The 26,974-nt window shown below is 45.7% G+C and overlaps 1 protein-coding gene across 8 annotated transcripts in view; it reads right to left on the bottom strand.

Moving 5' to 3' along the window:
* The window catches only part of LOC119965109 (histone-lysine N-methyltransferase NSD2-like), a 318,910-nt gene that overhangs the window by 267,167 nt on the left and 24,769 nt on the right, over positions 1–26,974 (bottom strand). For all 8 annotated transcript variants that reach the window (XR_005460429.1, XM_038795422.1, XM_038795423.1 and 5 more), the window contains one exon: positions 16,501–17,207. Coding sequence is in view for 7 of the 8 variants with exons in the window: in XM_038795422.1 (XP_038651350.1) it covers positions 16,501–17,190 (690 nt within the window). In the remaining variant the exon portion in view is untranslated. The remainder of the gene's footprint in view (positions 1–16,500; positions 17,208–26,974) is intronic.

Here is a 26,974-nt window from a genome sequence, read left to right as displayed (position 1 = left end):
TGCAAGATGGGGACTCTTCTTCCGAGGTAGTATGGGCTGAGGTTAGAAACAGGAAAGGAGAGGTCACCCTGTTGGGAGTTTTCTATAGGCCACCTAATAGTTCTAGGGATGTAGAGGAAAGGATGGCGAAGATGATTCTGGAAAAGAGCGAAAGTAACAGGGTAGTTGTAATGGGAGACTTTAACTTTACAAATATTGACTGGAAAAGATATAGTTCGAGTACATTAGATGGGTCGTTCTTTGTACAATGTGTGCAGGAGGGTTTCCTGACACAATACGTTGACAGGCCAACAAGAGGCGAGGCCACATTGGATTTGGTTTTGGGTAATGAACCAGGCCAGGTGTTAGATCTGGAGGTAGGTGAGCACTTTGGAGACAGTGACCACAATTCGGTGACCTTTACATTAGTAATGGAAAGGGATAAGTATACCCCGCAGGGCAAGAGTTATAGCTGGGGGAAGGGCAATTATGATGCCATTAGACATGACTTAGGATGTGTAGGTTGGAGAAGTAGACTGCAAGGGTTGGGCACACTGGATATGTGGAGCTTGTTCAAGGAACAGCTATTGCGTGTTCTTGATAAGTACGTACCAGTCAGGCAGGGAGGAAGGGGTAGAGCGAGGGAACCGTGGTTTACCAAAGAAGTGGAATCTCTTGTTAAGAGGAAGAAGGAGGCCTATGTGAAGATGAGGCGTGAAGTTTCAGTTGGGGCGCTTGATAGTTACAAGGAAGCAAGGAAGGATCTAAAGAGAGAGCTAAGACGACCAAGGAGTGGACATGAGAAGTCTTTGGCAGGTAGGATGAAGGAAAACCCAAAAGCTTTCTATAGGTATGTCAGGAATAAAAGAATGACTAGGGTAAGAGTAGGGCCAGTCAAGGACAGTGGTGGGAAGTTGTGTGTGGAGGCTGAGGAGATAAGCGAGATACTAAATGAATACTTTTCGTCAGTATTCACTCAGCATTCTCCTCCACAAAATTATCTTTTTCCTGAGACCCAGGCTATTAGAATAGATGGCATTGAGGTGCGTAGGGAAGAAGTGTTGGCAATTCTGGACAAGGTGAAAATAGATAAGTCCCCAGGGCCTGATGGGATTTATCCTAGGATTCTCTGGGAAGCCAGGGAAGAGATTGCTGAGCCTTTGGCTTTGATTTTTATGTCATCATTGGCTACAGGAAGTGCCAGAGAACTGGAGGATAGCAAATGTGGTCCCTTTGTTCAAGAAGGGGAGTAGAGATAACCCCGGTAACTATAGGCCGGTGAGCCTCACGTCTGTTGTGGGTAAAGTCTTGGAGAGGATTATAAGAGATACGATTTATAATCATCTAGATAGGAATAATATGATTAGAGATAGTCAGCATGGTTTCGTGAAGGGTAGGTCATGCCTCACAAACCTTATCGAGTTCTTTGAGAAGGTGACTGAATAGGTAGACGAGGGTAGAGCAGTTGATGTGGTGTATATGGATTTCAGTAAAGCATTTGATAAGGTTCCCCACGGTCGGCTATTGCAGAAAATACGGAGGATGGGGATTGAGGGTGATTTAGAGATGTGGATCAGAAATTGGCTAGTTGAAAGAAGACAGAGGGTGGTGGTTGATGGCAAATGTTCAGAATGGAGTTCAGTTACGAGTGGCGTACCACAAGGATCTGTTCTGGGGCCGTTGCTGTTTGTTATTTTTATAAATGACCTAGAGGAGGGCACAGAAGGTTGGGTGAGTAAATTTGCAGACGACACTAAAGTCGGTGGAGTTGCAGACAGTGGGGAAGGATGTTGCAGGTTACAGAGGGACATAGATAAGCTGCAGAGCTGGGCTGAGGGGTGGCAAATGGAGTTTAATATAGAGAAGTGTGAGGTGATTCACTTTGGAAAGAATAACAGGAATGCGGAATATTTGGCTAATGGTAAAATTCTTGGTAGTGTGGATGAGCAGAGGGATCTCGGTGTCCATGTACATAGATCCCTGAAAGTTGACATCCAGGTTGATAGGGTTGTGAAGAAGGCCTATGGTGTGTTGGCCTTTATTGGTAGAGGGATTGAGTTCCAGAGCCATGAGGTCATGTTGCAGCTGTACAAAACTCTGGTACGGCCGCATTTGGAGTATTGCGTACAGTTCTGGTCACCTCATTATAGGGAGGACGTGGAAGCTTTGGAACGGGTGCAGAGGAGATTTACCAGGATGTTGCCTGGTATGGAGGGAAAACCTTATGAGGAAAGGCTGATGGACTTGAGGTTGTTTTCGTTAGAGAGAAGAAGGTTAAGAGGTGACTTAATAGAGGCATACAAATGATCAGAGGGTTAGATAGGGTGGACAGTGAGAGCCTTCTCCCGCGGATGGAGGTGGCTAGCACGAGGGGACATAGCCTTAAATTGAGGGGTAATAGATATAGGACAGAGGTCAGAGGTAGGTTTTTTACGCAAAGAGTGGTGAGGCCGTGGAATGCCCTACCTGCAACAGTAGTGAACTCGCCAACATTGAGGGCATTTAAAAGTTTATTGGATAAGCATATGGATGATAATGGCATAGTGTAGGTTAGATGGCCTTTAGTTTTTGACTTCCCATGTCGGTGCAACATTGAGGGCCGAAGGGCCTGTACTGCGCTGTATCGTTCTATGTTCTACGTACAAGGGTCAGCACCACTATTTCGAGGAACCCGAAGAGACGATGGACCTCGTTAAGAAGCAAGGGTTGGCCCTGAGCTGAGGACGTTTGGACTCATGTTAGAGCTTTTAAGTATATGTGGTGTCTCTCTCGTTTCGGGATGTGTCTTTTTTTTTGTTTGTTGTTTTTTTGCATGGTTTACCTGAATGTTTCCTGTTTGGGCTCTTTGCTTAGTTGGAGTTTAGCTGGGGAGGAATTAATAAAGAAAACAGTTAAAAGGGTTGGGTTAAAATGGATTCTTCAGGGGAACTTTATACAATCTTTGTCTGTGTCTGTATGGGAAGGACTGAAGAGTGCCTGTTAGTTCTTATCTCCTTTTTTCTTGTTTAACTTGAATTGTGCTATTGTGGGGGTTGTTTATGACTTGTATAGTGTTTGCTTAAGTAGGGCTGATCTGGGGAAGTGGTGTGGAGGGGTCGGGGGGGGGGGGGGGGGGGGGGGGGGGGGGGGGGTGGAGTGACTGGGAACAACGGGTGGGAGACGGGCTGGTGCCGAGGCTGGGAGCCCTAGGCTAGCTGAGTGCGGCCAGTCAACGGGAGCTGAGGTGGGGGAGTGTCCATATAGTTAGATTAGAGCAGGGTTTAGATGATAGGATGGTGTTGCGAAGAGAGGGTGGGGGGGGAAGAGTTGTTCTGCTGACGGGGATGGAAACTGGGCATGGTAACAGCGAGGAGGTCATGGGTGAAGCCGGCCAGGAGGTGGGCCAGAAACGGGTACAATTTGAGGCAGAGGGCACACTCATGGATGGGGGTGGCAGGTTCGTTATGGTGAGGGGTAAGCTCGAAGGGGTGAGAGTAGTCCTGGTCAGTGTGTATGCCCCTAATTGGGACGATGTGGATTTTATGAGGAGGATGCAAGGGAAGATCCCCGACTTGGACTCGTGGAAGTTGAACATGGGCGGGGACTTTAATACAGTCCTGGACCCGAGACTGGATCGGCGATGGTCAAGAACGGGAAGGTTGCCCCCGATGGCAAAGGAACTGAGAGGGTTCATTGAGCAAATGGTGGCAGCAGATCCGTGGAGATTTAGCCAGCCGACGGCGAGGGACTTCTCGTACTACTCCCATGTTCACAAGGTGTATTCACGAATTGATTACTTTGTTGTGAGTAGGGACCTGCTGGCCGGAATGGTGGGGGCAGAATATTCGGCAATTGCCATATCGGACCATGCTCCACACTGGGTAGACCTGCAGTTTTGCAAGGACAGCTTTCAGCGCCCACCATGGTGGCTGACAGTTGGACTACTCGCGGATGAGGCGGTGTGTGAGAGGCTGAGGAAATGCATGCAAAACTACCTGCAGGTGAACGATACTGGAGAAGTCTCAGCAGCGGTGCTCTGCGAGGCGCTGAAAGCAGTGGTGAGAGGAGAGTTGATTTCAATCCGGGCCGACAGGGACAGGACAGATAGGGCAGAGACGGACCGACTAATTAAGGAAATTCTACGGACGGACAGGAGTTACGCGGAATCCCCGAGGCCAGAGTTACTCAGGAAACACCAGAGGCTGCAGGCCGAATTTGGGGTGCTGACTACAGGCAAGGCTGTAGAGCAACTTAGAAAGGTAAAAGACGCGATTTATGAGCATGTGGAGAAGACCAGTAGTATGCTTGCGCGGCAACTGAGGAAGAGGGAAGCGGCTAGGGAAATAGGGAGGATAGTGGATGGGGAAGGTAATCCAGTGGGTGATCCAGCAGGGCTGAACAAGGTCTTTAGGGACTTTTATAGGAAGCTGTACACTTTGAAACCACCCGGGGAACTGGGGGGGGGGGGGCGCCGGTGGAGTTTTACAAAAAAATTGCCGGGATAGTGGGGCCGGTGCTGGTCAGGGTCTTTAACGAGGCAAGAGACAGAGGAAGTTTACCCCCGACTATGTCGCAGGCCACCATCTTGCTCATTCTGAAACGGGACATGTACCCGGAGACCTGTGGGTCATACAGGCCGATCTCTGATCAACGTAGACGCCAGGTTACTGGCCAAGATTTTGGCAACCAGAATTGAGGACTGTGTACTGGATGTAATTGTGGAGGACCAAACCGGGTTTGTAAAGGAGAGGCAGCTGATGGCCAACATAAGAAGGCTGCTCAACGTGATTATGATGCCCCCGGAGACTAGGGAGGTGGAGATAGTGGTAGCCATGGATGCTGAAAAGGCTTCTGACCAGGTCGAGTGGGATTATCTGTGGGAGATACTAGGACAGTTCGAGGCGGGGTTCATCGACTGGGTTGGGCTATTGTATCAGACCCCGGAGGCGAGTGCAAGGACGAACAGGATGACTTTAGACTGCACCGTGCAGGGTGATGCTTGAAATGAACAGGAGGAGAAGGGGGGCTGGCGTTGCCGAACTTCAGAAACTATTACTGGCCGGCCAACATAGCGATGATAAGGAAATGGTTGGTGGGTGTGGGGTCGGTTTGGGAGCGAATGGAGGCTGCTTAGTGTAGGGGCACTAGCTTGGCAGCCCTGGTCACAGCGCCTCTGCTGCTTTCGCCGGCACGGTACTCCACCAGCCCGATAGTGGTGCCGGCTCTTCGGATCTGGGGCCAGTGGAGGAGGCATGTAGGGGAGGCAAGAGCATTGGTGTGAGCCCCAATCTGCGGCAACCACCGATTTGCCCCGGGGAACATGGGTGGGGGGTATCGACTGTGGAGGAGGGCGGGGATCTGTTCCTAGAAGGGAGCTTTCCAAGCATGAGGGTGCTGGAGGAGAAGTTTGGGCTGGCGTAGGGAACGATGTTAATACTTGCAGGTGAGGGATTTTGTACGCAGACTGGTGCCGTACTTCCCACGTCTCCCGCCGAAGGGGAGGCAGGACTGGGTAGTTTCTAGGGGAGAGGTGGGAGAAGGTAGAGTTTCAGACGTCTACAAGGAGCTAATGAGAGTTGAGGACACGCAGACAGAGGACCTGAAGCTTAAGTGGGAGGAGGAGCTTGGGGGAGCTGGAGGACGGTATTGGGGCAGAAGCCCTGAGCAGAGTAAACACGACTGCAACATGCGCCAGGCTCAGCCTGATCCAGTTTAAAGTTGTGCACCGGCCCCACGTGACGGTGGCCCGGATGAGCAGATTCTTCGGGCTGGAGGACAAGTGTGCTAGATGAGCCGGAGGGCCGGCTAACCATGTACACATGTTCTGGTTGTGCCCTCAACTCAGGGGGTATTGGCAGGGATTCGCAGATGTCATGTCCCGGGTATTGAAAACTGGGGTAGTAATGAGCCTGGAGGTGGCAATCTTTGGAGTTTCGAAGGACCGGGAGTCCAGGAAGAGAGGGATGCCAACGTTCTGGCCTTTACTTCCCTGGTAGCCCGGCGACGAATGCTAACATGGAGGGACTCGAAGCTCCCCCGAGGGCTGAGGTATGGCTATCGGACATGGCGAGCTTTCTTGGGCTAGAGAAAGTAAAGTTCGCCTTGAGAGGTTTTACTACCAGGGTTCGCCCGAAGGTGGCAGCCATTTATTGACTTCTTAGCAGAGGAGTAAGCGTCAGCTGTGTGGGGGGGCTAGAGTAGAGTAGGGGGATATTGAGGCAGGTCCGTGCGTGAACAGAGCCGTGGTTTGCACTATGTTTAATTTGTATCTCGACTTCTTTTTGGTTTTGTACTGTGCAATGTCACTTTTTCTATATGTCTAAAATACCTCAATAAAATTGTTTGTTAAAAAAAAAGTAGTTTTTCTTTTCATGTGTCTATTTATTTATTTAATTTTCCGGAAGAGCGAGAGAGAGAGCCGGGTAGCAGCTTGGGAACAGGCAATTGATAGATATTCTGCTACTCTGAGTGTTCCAGCTGGGGGGGGACTGAAAAGTGATGTCAAGGGAATCTGCACTAAATTTAAAAATTAAACATTGTTAAACTAATTAAACATAATTAATTAATCAATCAATCAATCAATCAATCATAATTTAGAGGGGTACTCTATTTAGCATTTATATTTAATGTAGAAATCTAGTGCTAGGAAACATATAGTTAACAGTGACTTTTAGTTTTTTTTAAATTTATGTATAATTTAATTTATTAATTAGTTAACGCAATGTCAGTCAGAGGGGTGCACTGCTCGGACTGTGAGATGTGGCAGGTCCGGGAAGCTTCCAGCATCACGGATGGCACCAAAAGTGCACCAAACTGCGGCTTCTCACAGCCACATGGATCGGTTGGAGCAGCAGCTGGATGCACTTAGGAGCATGCAGGTGGCGGAAAGAGTCATAGATAGCAGTTGTGGTGATGTGGTCAAACCCAAGGTGCAGGCAGAGAGATGGGTACCACCAGAAGGGGCAGGCAATCAGCGCAGGAATCCTCTGTGGTTGTCCTCCTCTCGAACAGGTATACCATTTTGGATACTGTTGGGGGCAATAGCCTATCAGGGGAAAACAGCAGCAGCTAGAGCAGTGGCACCACGACTGGCTGTGATGTTCAGCAGGGAGGGTCAAAGTGCAGAAGAGCAATAGTCATAGGAGACTCTATAGTCAGGGGAACAGATGGGTGCTTCTGTGTACATGAAAGAGACTCCAAGATGGTATGTTGCCTCCCTGGTGCCAGGGTCCAGGATGTCTCAGAACAGGTAGCAGTATCCTGAAGGGGGAGGGCAAACAGGCAGAGGTACTAATGACATAGGCAGGAAGGGGGATGAGGTCCTGCAGCAGGAGTTCAGGGAGCTGGGCAGAAAGTTAAAAGACAAGACCTCTAGGGTTGTAATCTCGGTATTACTCCGTGCCACGTGCCAGTGCGGCTAGAAATAGGAAGATAGTATTTAACTGGGGGGGGGGGGGGGGGGGTTGTTCTTTTTTATTTTTCTTAATTGTTAATATTTTTGTTTTTTGTTCATATTTTCTGTTATTGATATTTTGTGAAAATCTGAATAAAAATTATTTTTAAAAAAAGAAATAGGAAGATAGAGCAGCTAAACATGGGGCTAAACAACTGGTGTGGGAGGGAGGGTTTCAGTTATCTGGACCACTGGGAGCTCTTCTGGGGCAGGTGTGACCTGTATAAGAAGGACGGGTTGCATCTAAACTGGAGAGGGATAAATATCCTGGCCGCGAGGTTTGCTGGTGTCACACAGGAGGGTTTAAACTAGTATGACCGGGGGGGGGGTTCCGGCACTGAGGGAGAACTAGGGAATAGGGCCAGTATGGCTCTGAGGAAGAGCAGACAGGGAGATGTTGCTGAAAACAGTGGGACTGGTAGCCTGAAGTGCATTTGTTTTAATGCAAGAAGCATAACAGGTAAGGCAGATGGACTTAGAGCATGGATTAGTACTTGGAACTATGATGTTGTTGCCATTTCAGAGACCTGGTTGAGGGAAGGGCAGAATTGCCAGCTAAACATTCCAGGATTTAGATGTTTAAGGCGGAATAGAGGGGGATGCAAAAAGGGGTGACGGAATTGCACTACTGGTTGGGGAGAATATCACAGCTATACTGTGGGAGGACACCTCAGAGGGCAGTGGGGCTATATGGCTAGAGATCAGGAATAAGAAAGGTGCAGTCACAATGTTGTGGGTTTACTACAGGCCTCCCAGCAGCCAGCGGGAGTTAGAGGAGCAGATAGCTAGACAGATTTTGAAAAGAAGCAAAAGCAACAGTGTTGTTGCGATGGGAGACTTTAACTTCCCCAATATTGACTGGGACTCACTTAGTGCTAGGGGCTTGGACGGGGCAGAGTTTGTACGGCGCATCCAGGAGGGCTTCTTAAAACAATATGTAGATAGTCCAACTAGGGTAGGGGCTGTACTGGACCTGGTATTGGGGAATAAGCCCGGCTAGGTGGTAGAAATTTCAGTAGGGAAGCATCTCGGGAACAGTGACCACAATTCATTAAGTTTTAAAGTGCTGGTTGACAAGGACAAGAGTGGTCCTAATGTGCTAAATTGGGGGAAGGCTAATTATAACAATATTAGGCGGGAACTGAAGAACCTAGATTGGGGGCAGATGTTTGAGGGTAAATCAACATCTGACATGTGGGAGGCTTTCAAATGTCAGTTGAAAGGAATTCAGGACAGGCATGTTCCTGTGAGAAAGAAGGATAAATATGGCAAATTTCAGGAACCTTGGAATAACGAGAGATATTGTAGGGCTCGTCAGAGCTAGAAGGCTGGGAACAGACGAAGCCTGTGTGCAATATAAGGAAGGTAGGAAGGAACTAAGCAAGGAGTCAGGAGGGCTAAAAGGGTCACGAAAAGTCATTGGCAAATAGGGTTAAGGAAAATCCCACGGCTTTTTACACATACATAAAAAGCAAGATGGTACCCAGGGAAAGGATTGGCCCACTTAAGGACAGGGCAGGGAATCTATGTATGGAGCCAGAGGAAATGGGCGAGATATTAAATGAATACTTCGCATCAGTATTCACCAAAGAGAAGGAATTGGTGGATTTTGAATATGGAGAAGGTTATGTAGATAGCTTGGGTCACATTGAGATCCAAATAGAAGAGGTGTTGGGCATCTTGAAAAATATTAAGGTGGATAAGTCCCCAGGGCCTGATGGGATCTACCCCAGAATACTGAAGGAGGCAAGAGAGGAAATTGCTGAAGCCTTGACAGAAATCTTGGGATCCTCACTGGTCTTCAGGTGATGTCCCGGTGGACTGGAGAATAGCCAATGTTGTTCCTTTGTTTAAGAAGGGTAGCAAGGATAATCCAGGGAACTAGCCTTACGTCAGTGGTAGGGAAATTACTGAAGAGAATTCTTCGAGACAGGATCTAGAGTATTTTCGAGGAGGTGACAAAGATGATTGATGCAGGTAGGTAGTGGATGTTGTCTATATGGACTTCAGAAAGGTCTTTAACAAGGTCCCTCATGGCAGACTGGTACAAAAGGTGAAGTCACACATGATCAGAGGCGAGCTGGCAAGATGGATACAGAACTGGCTAGGTTATAGAAGGCAAAGAGTAGCAATGGAAGGGTGCTTTTCTGATTGGAGGACTGTGACTAGTGGTGTTCCACAGGGATCAGTGATGGGACCTTTGGAGTTCGTAGTCTATATAAATGATTTGGAGGAAAATGTAACTGGTCTGATTAGTAAGTTTGCGGACGACACAAAGGTTGGTGGAATTGCAGATAGCGATGAGGACTGTCAGAAGATACAGCAGGATTTAGATCATTTGGAGATTTGGGCGGAGAGATGGCAGATGGAGTTTAATCCGGAAAAAATGCGAGATAATGCATTTTGGAAGGTCTAATGCAGGTAGGGAATATACAGTAAATGGTAGAATCCTCAAGAGTATTGAAAGTCAGAGAGATCTAGGTGTACAGATCCACAGGGTCACTGAAACGGGCATCATAGGTGGAGAAGGTAGTCAAGAAGGCATACAGCATGCTTGCCTTCATTGGCCGGGGCGTAGAGTATAAAAATTAGCAAATCATGTTGCAGCTGTATAGAACCTTAGTTAGGCCACACTTGGAGTATAGTGTTCAATTCTGGTCTCCACACTACCAGAAGGATGGAGGCTTTAGAGAGGGAGCAGAAGAGATTTGCCAGGATGTTGCCTGGTATGGAGGGCATTAGCTATGAGTAACGGTTGAATAAACTCGGTTTGTTCTCACTGGAACGACAGAGAATGAGGGGCGACCTGACAGAGGTCTACAAAATTATGAGGGGCATAGACAGAGTGGATAGTCAGACTTTTTCCTAGGGTAGAGGGGTCAATTACTAGGGGCATAGGTTTAAGGTGCGAGGGGCAAGATTTAGAGGAGATGTTCGAGGCAGGTTTTTTTCTTTTTTTTTCTTAAACACAGAGGATAGTGGGTGCCTGGAACTCGCTGCCGGAGGAGGTGGTGGAAGCAGGGACGATAGTGACATTTAAGGGGCATCTTGACAAATACATGAATAGGATGGGATTAGAGGGATACGGACCCCGGAAGTGTAGAAGATTTTAGTTTAGACGGGCAGCATGGTCGGCACAGGCTTGGAGGGCCGAAGGCCTGTTCCTGTGCTGTACTTTTCTTTGTTCTTTGATCTGAAAAGACCCGGAATTGGATTTTCTCTGAAATCTGGCTTCAAATTCCTGCACTGCTCTGGAGATCAAAATCACAAATCTCTGATGGAATACACTGGAATAAACTTGTCTATAATGTGCTGTTCCTTTCATCTATTTACAAGATCTTCTCAAATAGAAGGCAGGAGAATGGGGATGAGAAAAATATGAGCCATGATTGAATGGTGGAGCAGACTTGATGGGCTGAGTGGCCTAATTCTGCTCCTCTGTCGTATGGTCAAATTTTGTCAACTTTTGTCTCTCTCCACAGATGATGCCTGATCTGCTGAATATTTCCAACATTTTATGTTCTTATTACAAATTTTGGACTTTTCTCTCTACACAGAAAGGTCTAACTTGTGTGTCTGATTTGTGAGATTGAGTCATTTTGATCAGTTTATTGTCTCCCCCCCCCCCCCCCCCCCCCCCCCCGGACCACTGCTGTGACTGAAACTTTGAACTCTTGATGAGCCTTCGCCTGGCCACTTGTTACTAATTTTAAGCTTCAGTCTGTTCCACATCAGAAAATCACTGCCTGGGCTGAAGAACAAACCTCTTCTGCTTTTGGATTTCATAATCTGTGCTAACTTGATCATCTTTCAGATCCTTCAACTGACTTTGTAAACCTCCTGCACTTTCATACCTACAGAAATACCTACATCTATGAATTCTCCAAGTGGCTTGTGGACTTAATTTGCTCTGCCTGCCTTCAAACTCTACATAATGCAATACTCCATATCAAGTCATTATTATCCCACCACAAGACTTCAGATTTTAACTTTGGATCCCTTTCTACCATCTCCTGTTAATTTGCAATTTCCCGTTTACTATCAGGATTTTATGTATCCTGATTTTTCTGTGACCAGACCAATGCAAATATCAATTTGTTTGCATAGTTTGGCTGCCACTCCAGATTTGAGCCCATCAACCTAATTCCACTTTTGCTCGTTCTTTTTAAACTTCTTTTCTCATTACTCCGCCATGACCGCTCTTTTCCACCATGCCCCTTTCACTTTTCCATTCTCCGGTACTCTGTCCTCAAATCCTAAGGCAAACTCTTCCAGTACTCCTCTATCCTCCTGTTCTCTTGCAGCCATCCTAGTTTCAAATGCCTAATAGAACATAGAACATAACAGCGCAGTACAGGCCCTTCAGCCCTCGATGTTGCGCCAACCTGTGAAACCACTCTAAAGCCCATCTACACTATTCCCTTATCATCCATATGTTTATCCAATGACCATTTAAATGCCCTTACTTGTGCCTTGTAAATGATGAACAGGCTTTGGGGATGACAGGAGGGGAGTTCCTCGCCATAGGATTCCTAGCCTTTAACCTGCCCAGGTAGCCACAGTATTTATATGGCTAGTCCAAATAAATAGCCTACAGATCCCCCGGTCTCTCTCTTGGCATTCTCTAAAGATTTATTGAGGTACCCAGTGCTGGCTCATGATGAGCAGCAATCCCACTTGCCCTATTCCACTCTGTCAATCTTACCACTGTCTGGGGACCCAATTTAACCAGTCTCTTTCTCCAACTCACCCTTCTGACTGTTAACACTGTGGACTCTGCCATCAGATCTCATCACACCTCTTCTGCATCTCTAACCTCACACTTATCCACATTAAACTTCATCTGTTCACTTGCGAACAAGGCTCTTGGATACATAGCACCATTGCAATTTGGAGCAGGTCATCCTCGGCCCTTCAAGCCTGCTCTGCTATTCAATAAAATCATGGAGACCCGATTGCGATCCGAGCTCCACTTTCCTGTATGCCTCCAGTCTCCCTTCTCTATCAAAAATCTTGTCCTTCGGTTGTTCCGGGACCCGTTTGTGGTCAGCAACTAAGTAGCCAGGGACTAAAATAAGGTAGCCAAAACACAATAGGAAGGGGGAACAAGAAAGCATAACCAAACCCAACAAGAGGGGGGCAGCAACAGAGGAGAACCAGGAGGGAGAAAGGGGGGAGGGGAACACAAGCGGGAAAGGAAACACAGGGGGAACACAACGACCACAACAAATGCAGTAAGGTGGAAAGAGAACAAAAGAACCAAAATAAGAAACGGTCTAAAGTCTGAACTAATGTAAATAAACTATTTTTTAAAAACGACCGAAATGCAATAGCATTAGCTGCACTAGCCAGGCCCAAGACCCCCAGCTTGTAAAAGTCTTAGCATTCTGTGTATTTATACTGTGCTACGTATAACAAAAAAACAATAAAAACCTTTTTTTTTTTTTAAATCTTGTCCATCTCAGCAGGTACATAGGTATTAGGAGCAGAAGTAGGCAATTCAGCCCTTTGAGCCTGCTCTGCCATTCAGTCAGATCATGGTTGATCTCTTCCTGGTCTCAAATCTACCTCCCTGCCTGTTCCCCTTATCCCTTTAACTGTTTTTTAAAAATCAGAAATAGGTTCATCTCCTTCTTGAAACAATTTAATGATTCAGATTCAACCAAAAGAACATTTGGTCTACTTTTACTTATCAATCTCTCATTTTATATACCTCAATCAGATCCCCTCTCATTCTTCTAAACACCAGTGAGTATAAGCCCAAACTGTTCAATCTCTCCTCATAGAGCAGGCTTTTCATCCCCATAATCAATCTGGTGAACCTCCTTGGAACTGCCTCTAATGACACCACATCCTTAAATAATGAGACCAAAACTGGACATAATACTCCATGTGTGGTGTCACTAACACTCTACAATTGCAACAACACTTCTCAATTTTTAATGCTAAGATTCGATTTGACTTTATTACATGCTGTACCTGCATATTGACTTTCAGCAATTCACGAATAAAGGTACCCAGATCTCTCTGCCCAGGTGCATTTGAATCTGCATTCCATTTAGATAATAATTTGCCTTTCTATTTTTCAGCCAAATGTATAACCCATTTATCCACATTAAACGCCATCTGTCAAATTTTGGCTCATTCTCCTCGCCCAGCTATATAGTCTGTAAATTCTAGCTCCCTTTCTCTGCCTGTGTTCCCACCTATTTTAGCATTATCTGCAAATTTTGCTATGTTCCACTGCCCCTGCTTGCAGATCATTTATATAGATTGTAAACAGTGGTGGCCCGAGAACTGATCCCTGCCGCACTCCACTAGTTACAGTTCGCCAGCCAGAGAAGGACTCATTTATCCCGACCCACTGCTTTCTGTCAGTCAGCCAATCCAATCTAGTACTCTACCCCCCAATCCCCTGCAACTCACCTTCTGCGGCATCTTGTCAAATGCCTTCTGGAAGTCTAGATATACCACATCCACAGGTTCCCCATTATCCACCTTGTTGGTTCATCAAAGAACTCAAGCAAGTTTGTCAAACATGACTTACTCTTCATAAAACCATGCTGGATTGAGCTTGGTATTTCCAAATGTTCAGTCACCTCCTCCTTAAAATGATTGATTCCAGAAACTTCCCCACCAGAGGTGTCAAGTTAATCAGTCTATAGCATCCTATTTTTTTGGCTCTCTCCCTTTTTGAATTGGGGCATCACATTAGTGTTTCCACTCCACTGGGACCTTTCCAGAAACCAGAGATTTTTGAAATATCGTAACTAATGCATCCACCATCTTTAATACCCATGGGTATAGTCTTTAATCCCATTAGCTTATTCAATACCTTCACCCTAGTGATGGCTATCAATCGGTGTTTCCCATTATTACCTGACCAACATCGTCCTCTAAAGAGCCAACATTTACTTTAGTTATTCTCTTCCTCTTTAGATGCTTATAGAAGCTTTGGTACCGTGTTAATTTTTCCTGCTAGTTTTCTTTCGTAGTTCATCTTAGCTCTTGATTTTAGTTTTAGTAGCTTTTTGTTGAACCTTAAAAGTTCTCCCAATCCTCCATCTTAACACTAGCTTTTGCAGTATGATGTCCTAGTTTTTGCCTTTTTGTCCTCTGACTTTCTTTTTTAGCCATGGAACATTGGTTTCCCACTTTTTCCTCTCGGGGATATACTTTAATTGAGATGTATTTAATATCTCCTTGAACATCAATGACCCAACCTCCACTGCTTTCTATAGTGAACTCCACAGAGTAAGGCGAGAGAAAAAAAGTCATCTCCATCTTGGGAAATAAAACTGTGACCCCTAGTTCTAGTCTCCTCCACAAGGGGACATCTTCCCAGAAGTCCCCTCAGGATCTACTATGTTTCAATAAGATCACCTCTCATCCTCCAATGATGCGGCTGACTCTGTTCAACCTTTCTTCTTAAGATAAGCCCTTAACCCCAGCAATGAGTCGAGTGAACCTTCTGAGCTGCTTCTAACATAATTGCATCCTTTTTCAAATGAGGCAACCAAAACTATACAGTACTCCAGATGTGGTCTCACCAATGCCCAGTATAGCTGCATGTAAAAAATTCCCTACTTTTACATTTCATTTTCCCATTGCAATCAACAGCAATATTCCATTTGTCTTCCTGCTCACTTGCTGTACCTGCATACAAACTTTGATTTGTGTACCAGGACACCCATATCAGCTCACCTGCAATTGAAATCTTCATTCAAGCCTTTGTTACCTCTTGACTTTACAATTCCAATGCACTCTGACTGGCTCACAAGATTTTACCCTGCGCAAGCTTGAGCTCATCCAAAACTCTGTTGCCAGTGTCTTCACTCCCATTGTGTTCCATTCATCTATCACCTTGTACTCGCTGACTACACTGGATGCCAGTCAAGCAATGCTTTGACTTCAAAATTCTCATCCTTGCTTTCAAACCCATGATCTTTCCCTCCTTAACTCTGCAATCTCCTCCACCGCACATCCCTGCTCCAGCTGCATAACCCTCAATTTGTGATTTTCTAATTCTAATCTCTTCAGCAGACCAAATTTGAATCAGTCCACCACTAAGTTCTAACTTCACATCCCTATGCCGAAGATCTGGAATACCATCCCAAAAGCTCCCCACCTCTGTTTTCTGCCTTTCAAGACACTTCGACCAAGCTTTTAGATATCTGATCCAATATCTTATGTGGCTCTGTGTCACATTTTGTTTTATAATACTCCTATGAAGTGCCTTGGGACATTTAATTACACAAAAGGCACTAAATAAATTAGCTATGTGGTTAGTGGTTAGCACTGTTGCTTCACAGCTCTTGGGTCCCGGGTTTTTTTTTTAAATTTGGATTACCCAATTATTTTTTTCCAATTAAGGGGCAATTTAGCGTGGCCAATCCACCTACTCTGCACATTTTTGGGTTGTGGGGGCGAAACCCACGCAGACACGGGGAGAATGTGCAAACTCCACACGGACAGTGACCCAGAGCCGGGATCGAACCTGGGACCTCAGCGCCGTGAGGCGGTTGTGCTAACCACTAGGCCACCGTGCTGCCCATTGGGTCCCGGGTTTGATTCCCGACTTGGGTCACTGTCTGTGCGGATTTGGCACGTTCTCCCTGTCTGCGTGGGTTTCCTCTGGGTGCTCCAGTTGCCTCCCACAAGTCCTGAAAGACATCCTGTTAGGTAATTTGGACATTCTGAATTCTCAGTGTACCCAAACAGGCGCCGGAATATGGTGGCGAGGGGCTTTTCACAGTCACTTCATTGCAGTGTTAATGTAAGCCTATTTGTGTCCATATAGATTATTATACTCAGGATATGGTAGTTCAACAGGTGAAAATGTGAAACCTAAAACTCCCAGGAAAGATCTCACATTTTCAAACCAGGAGCTCCAACTCCTACCCCCGTTCTACACAATTCTTATATTACATGAATTACCATGCCACATCAGGGTGAAAGTAGTCCAAGTCATACATTAAGCAATATTTGATTTAGTATGCCAAAACCGCCTCCCAAAATATATGCAATGCACCCCCTAGGAGAAATACATCCAGTCAAACCTAGGCTCTTTGTGTATAAGTGACACTCACATTCTTTCTTCCTTCCATTGGAGTTGGGGGACACAAGGTCATTGTGTTGTCCACTTTCTGTTCGGATTCATGCGAAGGACTGTATTTAACACTTTTCTTTCTCATTCTTTTTGCTCTGTGCGAAACTGGTATTTCTACCTCTTTGATGATTGACGATTGCCCTTCAGAATCCTTTGCATCCTCTGTTTCCACCTCACTGCAAATTGACGATTCAAACATCATCTTTCCATTCATAACCATCTTAGTTATCTTTAACTTTAACTCTGGAGAACCATTTTGTGTAGAATCAGATGATATTGGAGAAGTGTGTCTGCCTTCATCAATTGCACAATAATCCTGGATAGGGGAACCCTCAGGGGATTCAGACCACGGTTTTGATTCTGGAGACTCAGAAAATCGAGTAGGAATCATAGAAGCTAGATCTTGAAGTCTGCGCAATGGGATATAAGGTGGTGCTGAAATGTGTCCATTAAATGCAGGCTGTGTGCCACCCTGTGAATCAGTGGACAACTGAACAGCACTTCTGTCCTGCAGATTACAGCACTCTTGTTCACAAATACTCTGTCCTGGCCTGCAGCCTGTATCGTTGCTCTCAGAAACATTGAAACCCAATGAATTTGAAAATTGTTGCGGATTAGCAAAAGGCAATCCACTGCCCACCGTCAATTCATATTCACAGGCATGGTCCATCTTGCCTTAAAGTCAACCTAACAAAGAAGAAAAAGTAACTGGTTATAGAACAGTCAAATCAAAAAACATTGTTAAAAGATAACAGTGCACAAACAGTAATTACCAAGCCTCGAAAAACTTACGGAGAAGATTTAACACGATCATAAGAATTCAGAGACTGTTTGGCCGTTCAAGCCTGCTCCGCCATTCAACAAGATGATGGCTGATCTGATTGAGACCTTAAACGCTACTTTCCTGTCTGTCCCAATGTAGAACAAGAAACTGAATGTACTGGGAGGCGGAGATTGACAACGACCCAACCTTCACTGCTTTCTGGGACAGAGAATTCCAAAGACCAATGGCTCAGATGGAATTTCTCTTCATTTTGGTCTTCAGGCTACCTCATCTAGCCCCTCAATCTCATACGTTTCAAAAAGATCACCTCTCATTGTTCTAAACTCCAATGAGCATTGGCCCAACCTTTCCTTAGAAGGCAACCTCATCCCAAAAATCAGCCTATTTAACCTTCTTTGAACTGTTTCCAATGCAAGTAAGGAGACCAACAGTAAACACAGAACTCTAGGCGTGATCTTACCAATGCTCTTAATTGTTGCAGCAAGACATCTCTACTTCATTCTCCTTGCAATAAAGGCAAACATTTAATTTGCCTTCCTAATTACTTGCTGACCCTGCATGCCAACATTTTGTGATTCAAGTGCAAGGACCAAAATTGCAAGGATTCAATATCACTTTTGGAATCCTTCCAATACGCCTATGGTAGGCCTAAGCGTCGGAGAGTCTCCTGGTCTGCCATGCATGAAATGGCCCTCAAGGTATAGCCTCTGGTGCCAAGCTAAAGACCTGTATCAGGAAAACCTAGCTATAGAAACATGTGCAAGCACGTGCTTAGTCTGTCTCATGTGCCTCTTGGTGCAGAAACAGAATCAAAAATAAAATATGGAGTAGAAATCTGTCCCTTAACTGGATGGTGTAATTTCATTATCATTTTCTGAAGGCAAACCAGAGATCACATCTGAGGCAAACCGGAGATCAGAAGCAAGCCCTCCAGGAAACTGTCATGCCAGATACACATCAGAGGTTTTAAGGGAGGTACATACATTTGCATTAATATCTTCTTATGAACTACATAGTTAAGTTTTTTTTTAAGAAAGGCAACAGCCTTGGCTCAATGATAATCTCCACCTCAAAGATGAGGATGTTATGGGTTCAAATCTCACTCCACTAAGGCTGACATTTCAGCCCAGTACCCAAATTACTGTTACATTGCTGGAAGTGCAGTCGTTAAGATGCTAAACCCAGTGCACCCATATGATTGGACATAAAGGGGCAGCACGGTGGCTCAGTGGTGTAGCCACTGAAGTTGGCCATTCCCTCAATACAAAATGGAGGAACGCAAAGCTTGCAGGTTAAAATGGACAATGTTTGCAGCACAAGCAGGCTGCACCAAGCCAATGTGTATTCTGTCTGCTAAGAGAGCAGACAGCACCGAAACGAACATTCCGCATAATAATGAGGCAATCTCTGGGATAGTTAACATAGTAATGGAACGATCCCAGGGACAATGGACACAAATAGGGAAGTGATTGCAACAGTGTATGGGAAATCAGGCACCCCGGCACCAGCGTGGTTCGAAAACAAAGGACCTGAAGGCCCGTCCAGTAGCCGAGAGACAGCCTCAGTATTGGGGGGATTCAAACAAATCGATTGAGAAGAGACCCAATCGATTCCCAGCAGGTAGAGAGTCCGCCCAAAAGGGCACCAAGCCCTAGGACCTATAAAAGACAGGTCCCAAACTTAGTTCGTTCTTCTTAACCAGCCCTCCTCTCTGGACCAGCATCTCAACCAGCTTTTACCGAGAGAGGGGAGAGGTTTGGGACAGCAGCCGCCAGCAAGTAAGTGTCTCACAACGTTCGCTACCAGAGATAGACACTCCTGACCCCTTTTTAACCCGTACCAACCTGAAGTCTGCAGACCAGAGCAGAGCAAGAGGCCTTGTCCCCTGATCCGGCAGTTCCCTTTGAGATAAGTATTGGTTTATTTAGTGGTGGGAATAGTTTAATCATCTTAGCGTGTGCATGGGTAGTATTATAATTGTATTATAATAAACTCAGTCGTTTGAACTTACTAATTTGTATATGGTTTTATTGCTTTGAACTTGACCTTGAAACTTGTGGCGGTATCTTAACAATACCTGGCGACTCCAGAGCTAAGTATCGAAACAGAGCCAAATCGAGTGTTAAGCACACTCACCCAGAACGAGCAACAGTGGTAGCACTGCAGTCTCACGGCGCCGAGGTCCCAGGTTCGATCCCGGCTCTGGGTCACTGTCCGTGTGGAGTTTGCACATTCTCCCCGTGTCTGCGTGGGTTTCACCCCCACAACCCAAAGATGTGCAAGGTAGGTGGATTGAACACATTAAATTGCCCCTTAATTGGAAAAAATGAATTGGGTACTCTATATTTTTTTTTTTAAATGATTGGACATATAAAGTCCTATGCTACTATTCAAAGTTGAACAGCATAGGTCCCTTGGTTATTATTCCTGAAGACCACTGTTCTTGAAGACCACTGAGAACTAGTTTTCCTAGTCACATATTTCATTGTTGTTGAGGAACACTGCTATTTGCGAATTGCTGTCACATTTCCCTACAAGTCTTGGCAATTAAAAGTAGCTTCAATGCTGAAAAAGGGAAAAACACATTGCCGAGGAAGTCAAAAAGCTTTGGCACCATGTCTCACTTTTCAAAAATATTCAAGCTCTGTGCTACCAAACAAATGTTAAAAGTACTTCATTGGGTGTGTAATACTTGGAAAAATTCAGAAGTCGTGAATGACACATGTAAAATCTTTATTATAGACTAGCCGGAATCTGAAAAATACATGTGCGGCCAAATGCAAAATATGTGTGGTCAAATCAACATTTTTATTGTAAAGATATCTTCATTGCAACAAAATAGGATTTCTCTTTCACCAACGGCTAACATGTTCAAATCTTCTCACTGAAAAAAGCTACACAAAACTGTAAAAACAAATTTCATCAAGATTCTCACCTTTGCAAATAAAGAAAGACAGGTTTACATATATGATGGGCTCAATTTATTCAACACTATTTCCTGAAAATCGTCCGTTAGCATCCATCAAAGTAAACAGCTCCGACACTTTCGGTGGCGGCATGTAGGGGGAAGTCGCACATTGGTTGGCTCCACTCAAGGCTTGTTCTTTTGGAGTTTATTTCCCAGAGGAAATATTTGGATAATCAAGTGCAGGAAGGCATAAGGAAGGAGAAAGATGTTGAAAAACCAGAAGAAACCACCGTGAAGGGAGGGAGTGAGCATTCACCGTTGAGTGAAAGGGCTAATCATAGAGCTGGCAAGATGGCAGAGGCTGGGTCGGCCACACTGCTTCCGGCAGAAAAGATGACCAAGGTAATGGCTTTGCAATTGGAGAAGCAGTTCGCAAAGCACATGAAGGTGATGAGGAAGGAGATGATGATGAAGGTGTTGGTGGAGGAGGCAATTGCCCGGGTGAAGGTAGCTGTGTCAGGGGTATTGGCCGAGGTGCGGGAGAGAAAATGAAGTGAGTGGAGAAAGCCATGTCACAGCACAGCGATCAGCTCACCTCGATGGGGGAGGATCTGCAGAGGGTGGTCGAGGCCAACAAAGAGCTGCAAGCAAATTGGAGGATCTGGAAAATAGATTGAAGCGGCAAAATTTTAGGATCATGGGCCTGTCCGAGGGGGTGGAGGGCCCAAGGCTGACGGAGTATTTGCCAAGATTTTGGTGGAGGGAGAGGTTCCATCCCGGTACGAACAGGGTGCGAGGGGGATAGCGGTTTTAGTTAGTAGAAGAGTGAGGTGGACCAGGGGAGTAGGTATGCGATAGTGACAGGCATTGAAGGAGAGGTTGGTGGTGTTGGCAAGTGTGTATGGTCCTAACAGGAATGATGTATGGTTTGTGAGGAAGGTATGTGGGGCCATTCCTGACTTGGATTCGTATGAGCTGATAGTGAGTGGGGACTGGAATTTTGTGCAGAAGCCAAGGCTGGACGGGTCGCAGCCCCGTTCGTTTGCACAGTCGGGGGGGGTGGGGGGTGGGGGTGGGGGGGGGGGGGGGGGGGGGGGGGGCCTTATGGAGGAATTGGGAGGAGTGGAGCAAGGAGGTTCTTGCACCCGAGGGAGCATTAGCCCTCAAACACCTCATCAAGCATCAATTTCGGATCATGCACCGCATTGGGTGAACATGGTCTTGGAGAAGGGAACAGTGCAGAAGACAGGGTGGAGATTGGACATGGGTTACTTGGGGGGGGGGCGCATGTGGATGATTTATTACTGTACGTGTCAGAGCTGAGTGTGTCGATGGGGACTACACTGCAGATTATCTGAGCGTTTGGGTCCTTTTTGGGGTATAAATTAAACCTGGAAAAAAAATGAATACTTTGGAGGTGTCCCGGCCAGGGGTGGGAGGACTACCATTCCGCAGGGTGGTTACAGACTTTAGATATCTGGGGGCGCAGGTGGGGCTGGACTGAAAGAGGGGGGCTCTGTAGGTACAATCTCACTAGCTTAGTGGGAAGGGTGAAGGTAGATTTGGCAAGGTGGGATGGTCTCCCTCTGTTGCTGGTAGGTCAGGTGCAGGTCATGGACTGGGGCAAGCGGAACTACTTAGGTACCTGCAGCCCCGGGACTTTGCTAGGAAGGGTTTCAGAGCTTCCCGATAGCGTGGCCTCCACGTCGTTGGAAAAGGTATGACGATAGGGGTAATTGGAGAAGGGGTGGTATCGCCAATCTATGGGAGGTTTTTGGGAGAGGATAAGGTTTCCTGGGAAGGAATTAAAGTCAATTGGGAGGAAGACTTGGGGGAAGCTATGGAGGACAGCCTATAGTGTGAGGTGCTCCGGAGGGTAAATGCCTCAACCTCGTGCACGAGGTTGGGGCTGGTACAGCTGCAGGTCATGTACCAGGGCCCCTAGAAGTCATTTTCAGGGTGTTGGATCAGTCCAGGCTGCAGGCAGGTGCCGGGGCAGATGTTTTAGCCTTCGCCTCGCTAATTGCCTGAGGCAGGTCCTGCTGCTGCTTCTCCTCCCTGTGCCTCGGCTTGGTGGGGGTGGGGGGGGGGGGGGAGAGAAGAGAGAGAGACCTGCTGGTATTTTTGCCCGTCGAGACAGTGAAGTTTGAAATGAGGGGGGGGGGGTTTCTACAATTCATGGGCATCATTTATCATGCACTTTCAAGAATTGGCTGCCATCAAACATTAGGGTGGGGAACCTATTTGGGGGGGGGGGGGGGGGGGTTGAGCACATGATGATTGATATTGTATATGGTATTATTGTTGAGCATTTGATGAAAGTGTGGAAAATGAGGAGCATAAAATATAAAAGAAACCAGCTCCCTGTCATGAAGACAAAGTGCTTTTTTAAGGTTTCAAGTTTTGTAGCAGCTCCTTCCTCAAGTTCAATTTTGCGTGGTGGCACGATTGTGTAGAACCATTGAATGGTACATACTTTATCAACTTTATCATCTTTTTCCGTAGAATCAATGCTGATGCATTCTCTCACCCAACACCATTTCTAAAACAGTTTCACTCAAACCTATTGAATCCTTAGCAGAAAGCACATCTTTTGAATAACAAGTTACTTAAATAACTGCCGTGCCACTGAGCACACTTTACCAATTCTATCATTTCTTCCATCCCTTTCAAACCATCCCTTCCTTCCTTCCCACACAGAAACACTCTCACAAGTCAGGGTAATTATGTTGTTGGGCTCCCCTTGCTTTCCCTAGTTTTTTTCCCCCTCAACCAACTATCAGACCCCTCCCCACATTCTGCCTACTCCACGACTCATTGATAGCTGTACATACATTATACATCCAGTCCACCATGTGTCTCACATGCCTCCAGGTACATCTGGCAAATAAACCCACCAGACACACCCCTTCAACTGGCTAATCAAAACAATGGAGACAGATAAAAACTGAGCATTATGGACGTCTTGAGAGTTCCCCATATCATTCCAGAACAAACAAAATTTTAGCAAATGATCATGTTATAAGAGCCATTTATTGAACTACGTATGGCCTATTAGTCACCTTACCCCAACAAATCTAGGAAACATCATCAATCCAGCAATACAGAACAGAATTCACACACATCCAGACATTTATTGGAAACTTGCTGCACTGCTATCTTTTGAGCAGTTTGCCAATGCTCTTTACACGCAACTTGCCAATTTTCAAATGGAAACCGAAAAGAAAAAGGAACAGAGAAAAAAAGGCAGGGCTATGTGGAACGAGGAGAGTGGGATCAATTGGATAGTTCTTTCAAAGAGCCAGTACAGAACAGGCAAAATGGGCTGAATGTCAGTCATGCTATGCTATTATTAGTCCATGAAAATATGCAGCCTTATATTACAAAAACATTTTTAAACAACTCCATTTATCCAAAACATGAATACTAGAAGATATAGGCTAAATATATATATCTATTTTTTTTAAATAACCTGCAGCAGGGTTGGACTGGAGAAGGAGGCAGACAATGATGACCTAACACTATATAACCTCAGCACAGACTGAAGCATTTAAGGCACAATTTAGAAGGAGTCATTTCAATGACCTGGTTCATATTTTTTTAAATCCTGTTGTGTTACCTTTAAAGCAAAGATTACCAGTAAAACAAATATCAACCACAAAGACTAAACAATTGAACACTTGCAGGGAGTGCAAACTAAATCTAGGCACAGTTCAATAGAGCATACTGATGTCAAGTAATTTATTTCTGAACAATAAGTTGAGCGATGGCACAGTAGTTAGCACTGCTGCCTCACAGCACCAAGGACCCGGATTCGATCCCAGCCCGCTGTACACATTCTCCCCATGTCTGCGTGGGTCTCACCCCCACAACCCAAAGATGTACAGGTAGGTGGATTGGCCGTGCTAAATTGCCCCTTAATTGGAAAAAAAGAATTGGGACTCTATATTGAACAAAAACAAAAAACAATGATACGTTGCAAACCCATATAAAGACGTTCTTAGCGCATAGAAGGTCGAAGCAAAAGTTCATTTTGTTTAAAAAGCTGACCCTCTTCAAAGCAGATTCAATATATGCTTCTTCATTACCTTCCAAACCTGCAATGTGTACTGCTTAGAAAGGATAACGGCATCAGTTGCATGGGAACACCACCATCCACAAGTTCCCCACCAAACCACACACCATCTTGACTTGGATTATATTTCCTTTCCTTTACCCTTGTTGGGTCAGAATCTTGGAACTCCCTCACTACCTGCATTGTAGGTGTGCATACACAATATGCTGCGGCTAAAGGCGGCAGCTGACCACCTAAAATAAATCCGGTTGTAGTCATGAGAGATAGGACAAGGGAGAAAATAGCCCACATCTCTCCCCTGTCCAAACCAAAAGTGATTATTGGTGCTTGTAACAAAGGCAATACAATAACTGTGGGGACTTTAATCTTCATGGGCTAATCAAATTGTGATCCAAAAAGTAAATCTGTCATTTTTTAAAAAAATAATCTTTGTGGCAAGTTTCCTGGAACAGTATGGTGTGCAATCAACAAGGACCAAAGCTGTATCTAGCATTGTGCAATGAGGTAGGTATAATTAGTAATCTCACTGCAAAAAAAAAACACGAATAGCAATGTTACAATTGAATTTAATGAGTTTTAAAACAACATACACAATCCCAACAAGACCTTAGACAAAGCCAATTACATTGGTATGAAGGGGCAGCTAACCAAGGTTGATTGGATAGATAAAAGGTATGGCAATTTTTAAAAAGTGGCAAACTTTAAAGAAACAATTCAAAACGTTCAAAAATCCATTGTATTGAAAGAAAAACTCAAAGGAAGATCCAATGTGGATTCCTGAAGAAATTAATGATAGAATTAAATTTAAAGAGGAATGAGATTAGAAGAGGCTTATACTGTTGCAAAGGATGAGGATTAACGTTGTTTAAAAACTAGCACAAGGCCACCAAAGTTGCCTAAAGAAAAAAATAGAAGGAGAGTAAACTAGCCAACAAGTGTACAAAAAGGAGAGCAGCCAAACTAAGTGATGGTCCAATAACAGCAGAGACAGAAGAAATTAGCACTAGGAAGGATGAAATGGCAGAGTCAAAGGCACAAATGATTTGTTCAGTCTACACAGTATAAGACACAAGTTATATATCAGGGTAAGCTAGGAGCTAATAGGAGTAATGAAATTACGATAATCAAGATCAGTAGAGAAAAAGTACTGGAGAAACAAGGGACTAAAAGTCAACAAATTTCCCAGGTTCAGGTGGCCTACATTATCAGGCTCTAAAAGAGCCAAAGAGATTGTGGGCGGAATTCTCTGATAATGGGGCTATGTCCCCACACCCGCGAGAAAACGGCATGAATCACTGGACTTTCCTGGAGAAAGTCCAGATTCTCCGTTTTGAAGGGGGCTAGCAGGGCCCCGGAGTGCTCCTCGCAGTTCCGGCTGCTGACACGGGGCCCTGCACTTCTGGCCGCGGATCTGTGCAGTAGCAGCCCCACGCAACATGGCGGACCCACACCATGGCCCGGCCCCGACAATATAGGCCCCCCCCCCCCCCCCCCCCCCCGACATGGCACGCGCCCACCGATTGGTGGCCCCCGATCGTGAGCCTGGCTGTCCTGGAGGCCCCCAACCCCCCAGTGACTGACCCCCCCCGGCGTCCGCAGACTTAATCCGCAGTCGCCACTCCAACCTCCGCCAAGTGGAACCATGAGTGAACCATGCCGGCGGGAACTTGCCCAGTTGTCGGCAGAGAATCGCCGCGGGGGCCTCTTTCAATGGTCCCCGACCGGTGCCACATCGACTGCGCACGATTGCTGGCGATTCTCTGGTCCCCGGAAAATGCGGGAAGGTGTCGGACCCGATCACGATTGCGGCACGAAGGGGATGCGCTGGCCAAGATTTTCCAAAATTCCCTCTATTCTGAAATGGTCCCAGCAGACTTGAAGCTAGTAAAAGTGTCAACATTCAAGACAGGGAGATAGAAAACAAGGCTGACAGATCAATTAGCTTGACAGCAGGACGAAATCTATTAAATTGTACCAATGCACTTAGAAAGTTATAGTTTGATAAAACAAAGCCATCGTGGTGTTATGAAAGGGAAATCATGTTTGACAAATTGATACTTTTTTTGAGGATACAACTAACTAGGTAGGCAGGGTGGAGCCAGTAGATGTATTCATAGATATAGATTAGATATAGAATTTACAGTGCAGAAGGAGGCCATTCGGCCCATCGAGTCTGCACCGGCTCTTGGAAAGAGCACCCTACCCCCATCCAAGGTCAACACCTCCACCCTATCCCCATAACTCAGTAACCCCACCCGACACTAAGGGCAATTTTGGACACTAAGGGCAATTTATCATGGGCAATCCACCTAACCCGCACATCTTTGGACTGTGTGAGGAAACCGGAGCACCCGGAGGAAACCCACGCACACACGGGGAGGATGTGCAGACTCCGCACAGACAGTGACCCAAGCCGGAATCGAACCTGGGACCCTGGAGCTGTGAAGCGATTGTGCTATCCACAATGCTACCGTGCTGCCTGGAAATATACCTGGATTTCCAAAAGGCATTGGATAAAATGCCAAGCAAATAATCAATATGCATTTCAAGAAGTTGGGGGTAATATTTTAGCATGAATAAAGGATTGGCAGGATATTTTCAAGTTGGAAGGCTGCAACTCTTGGAGTGCACATTAATCAATGCTGGGGCCTCAACTATTTACCATTCATAAGAATGACTCAAGAGAC

This window comes from Scyliorhinus canicula, chromosome 4 (assembly GCF_902713615.1).
Source record: "Scyliorhinus canicula chromosome 4, sScyCan1.1, whole genome shotgun sequence".
Taxonomy (NCBI): domain Eukaryota; kingdom Metazoa; phylum Chordata; class Chondrichthyes; order Carcharhiniformes; family Scyliorhinidae; genus Scyliorhinus; species Scyliorhinus canicula.
This window is presented reverse-complemented; position numbering and strand designations above follow the sequence as displayed.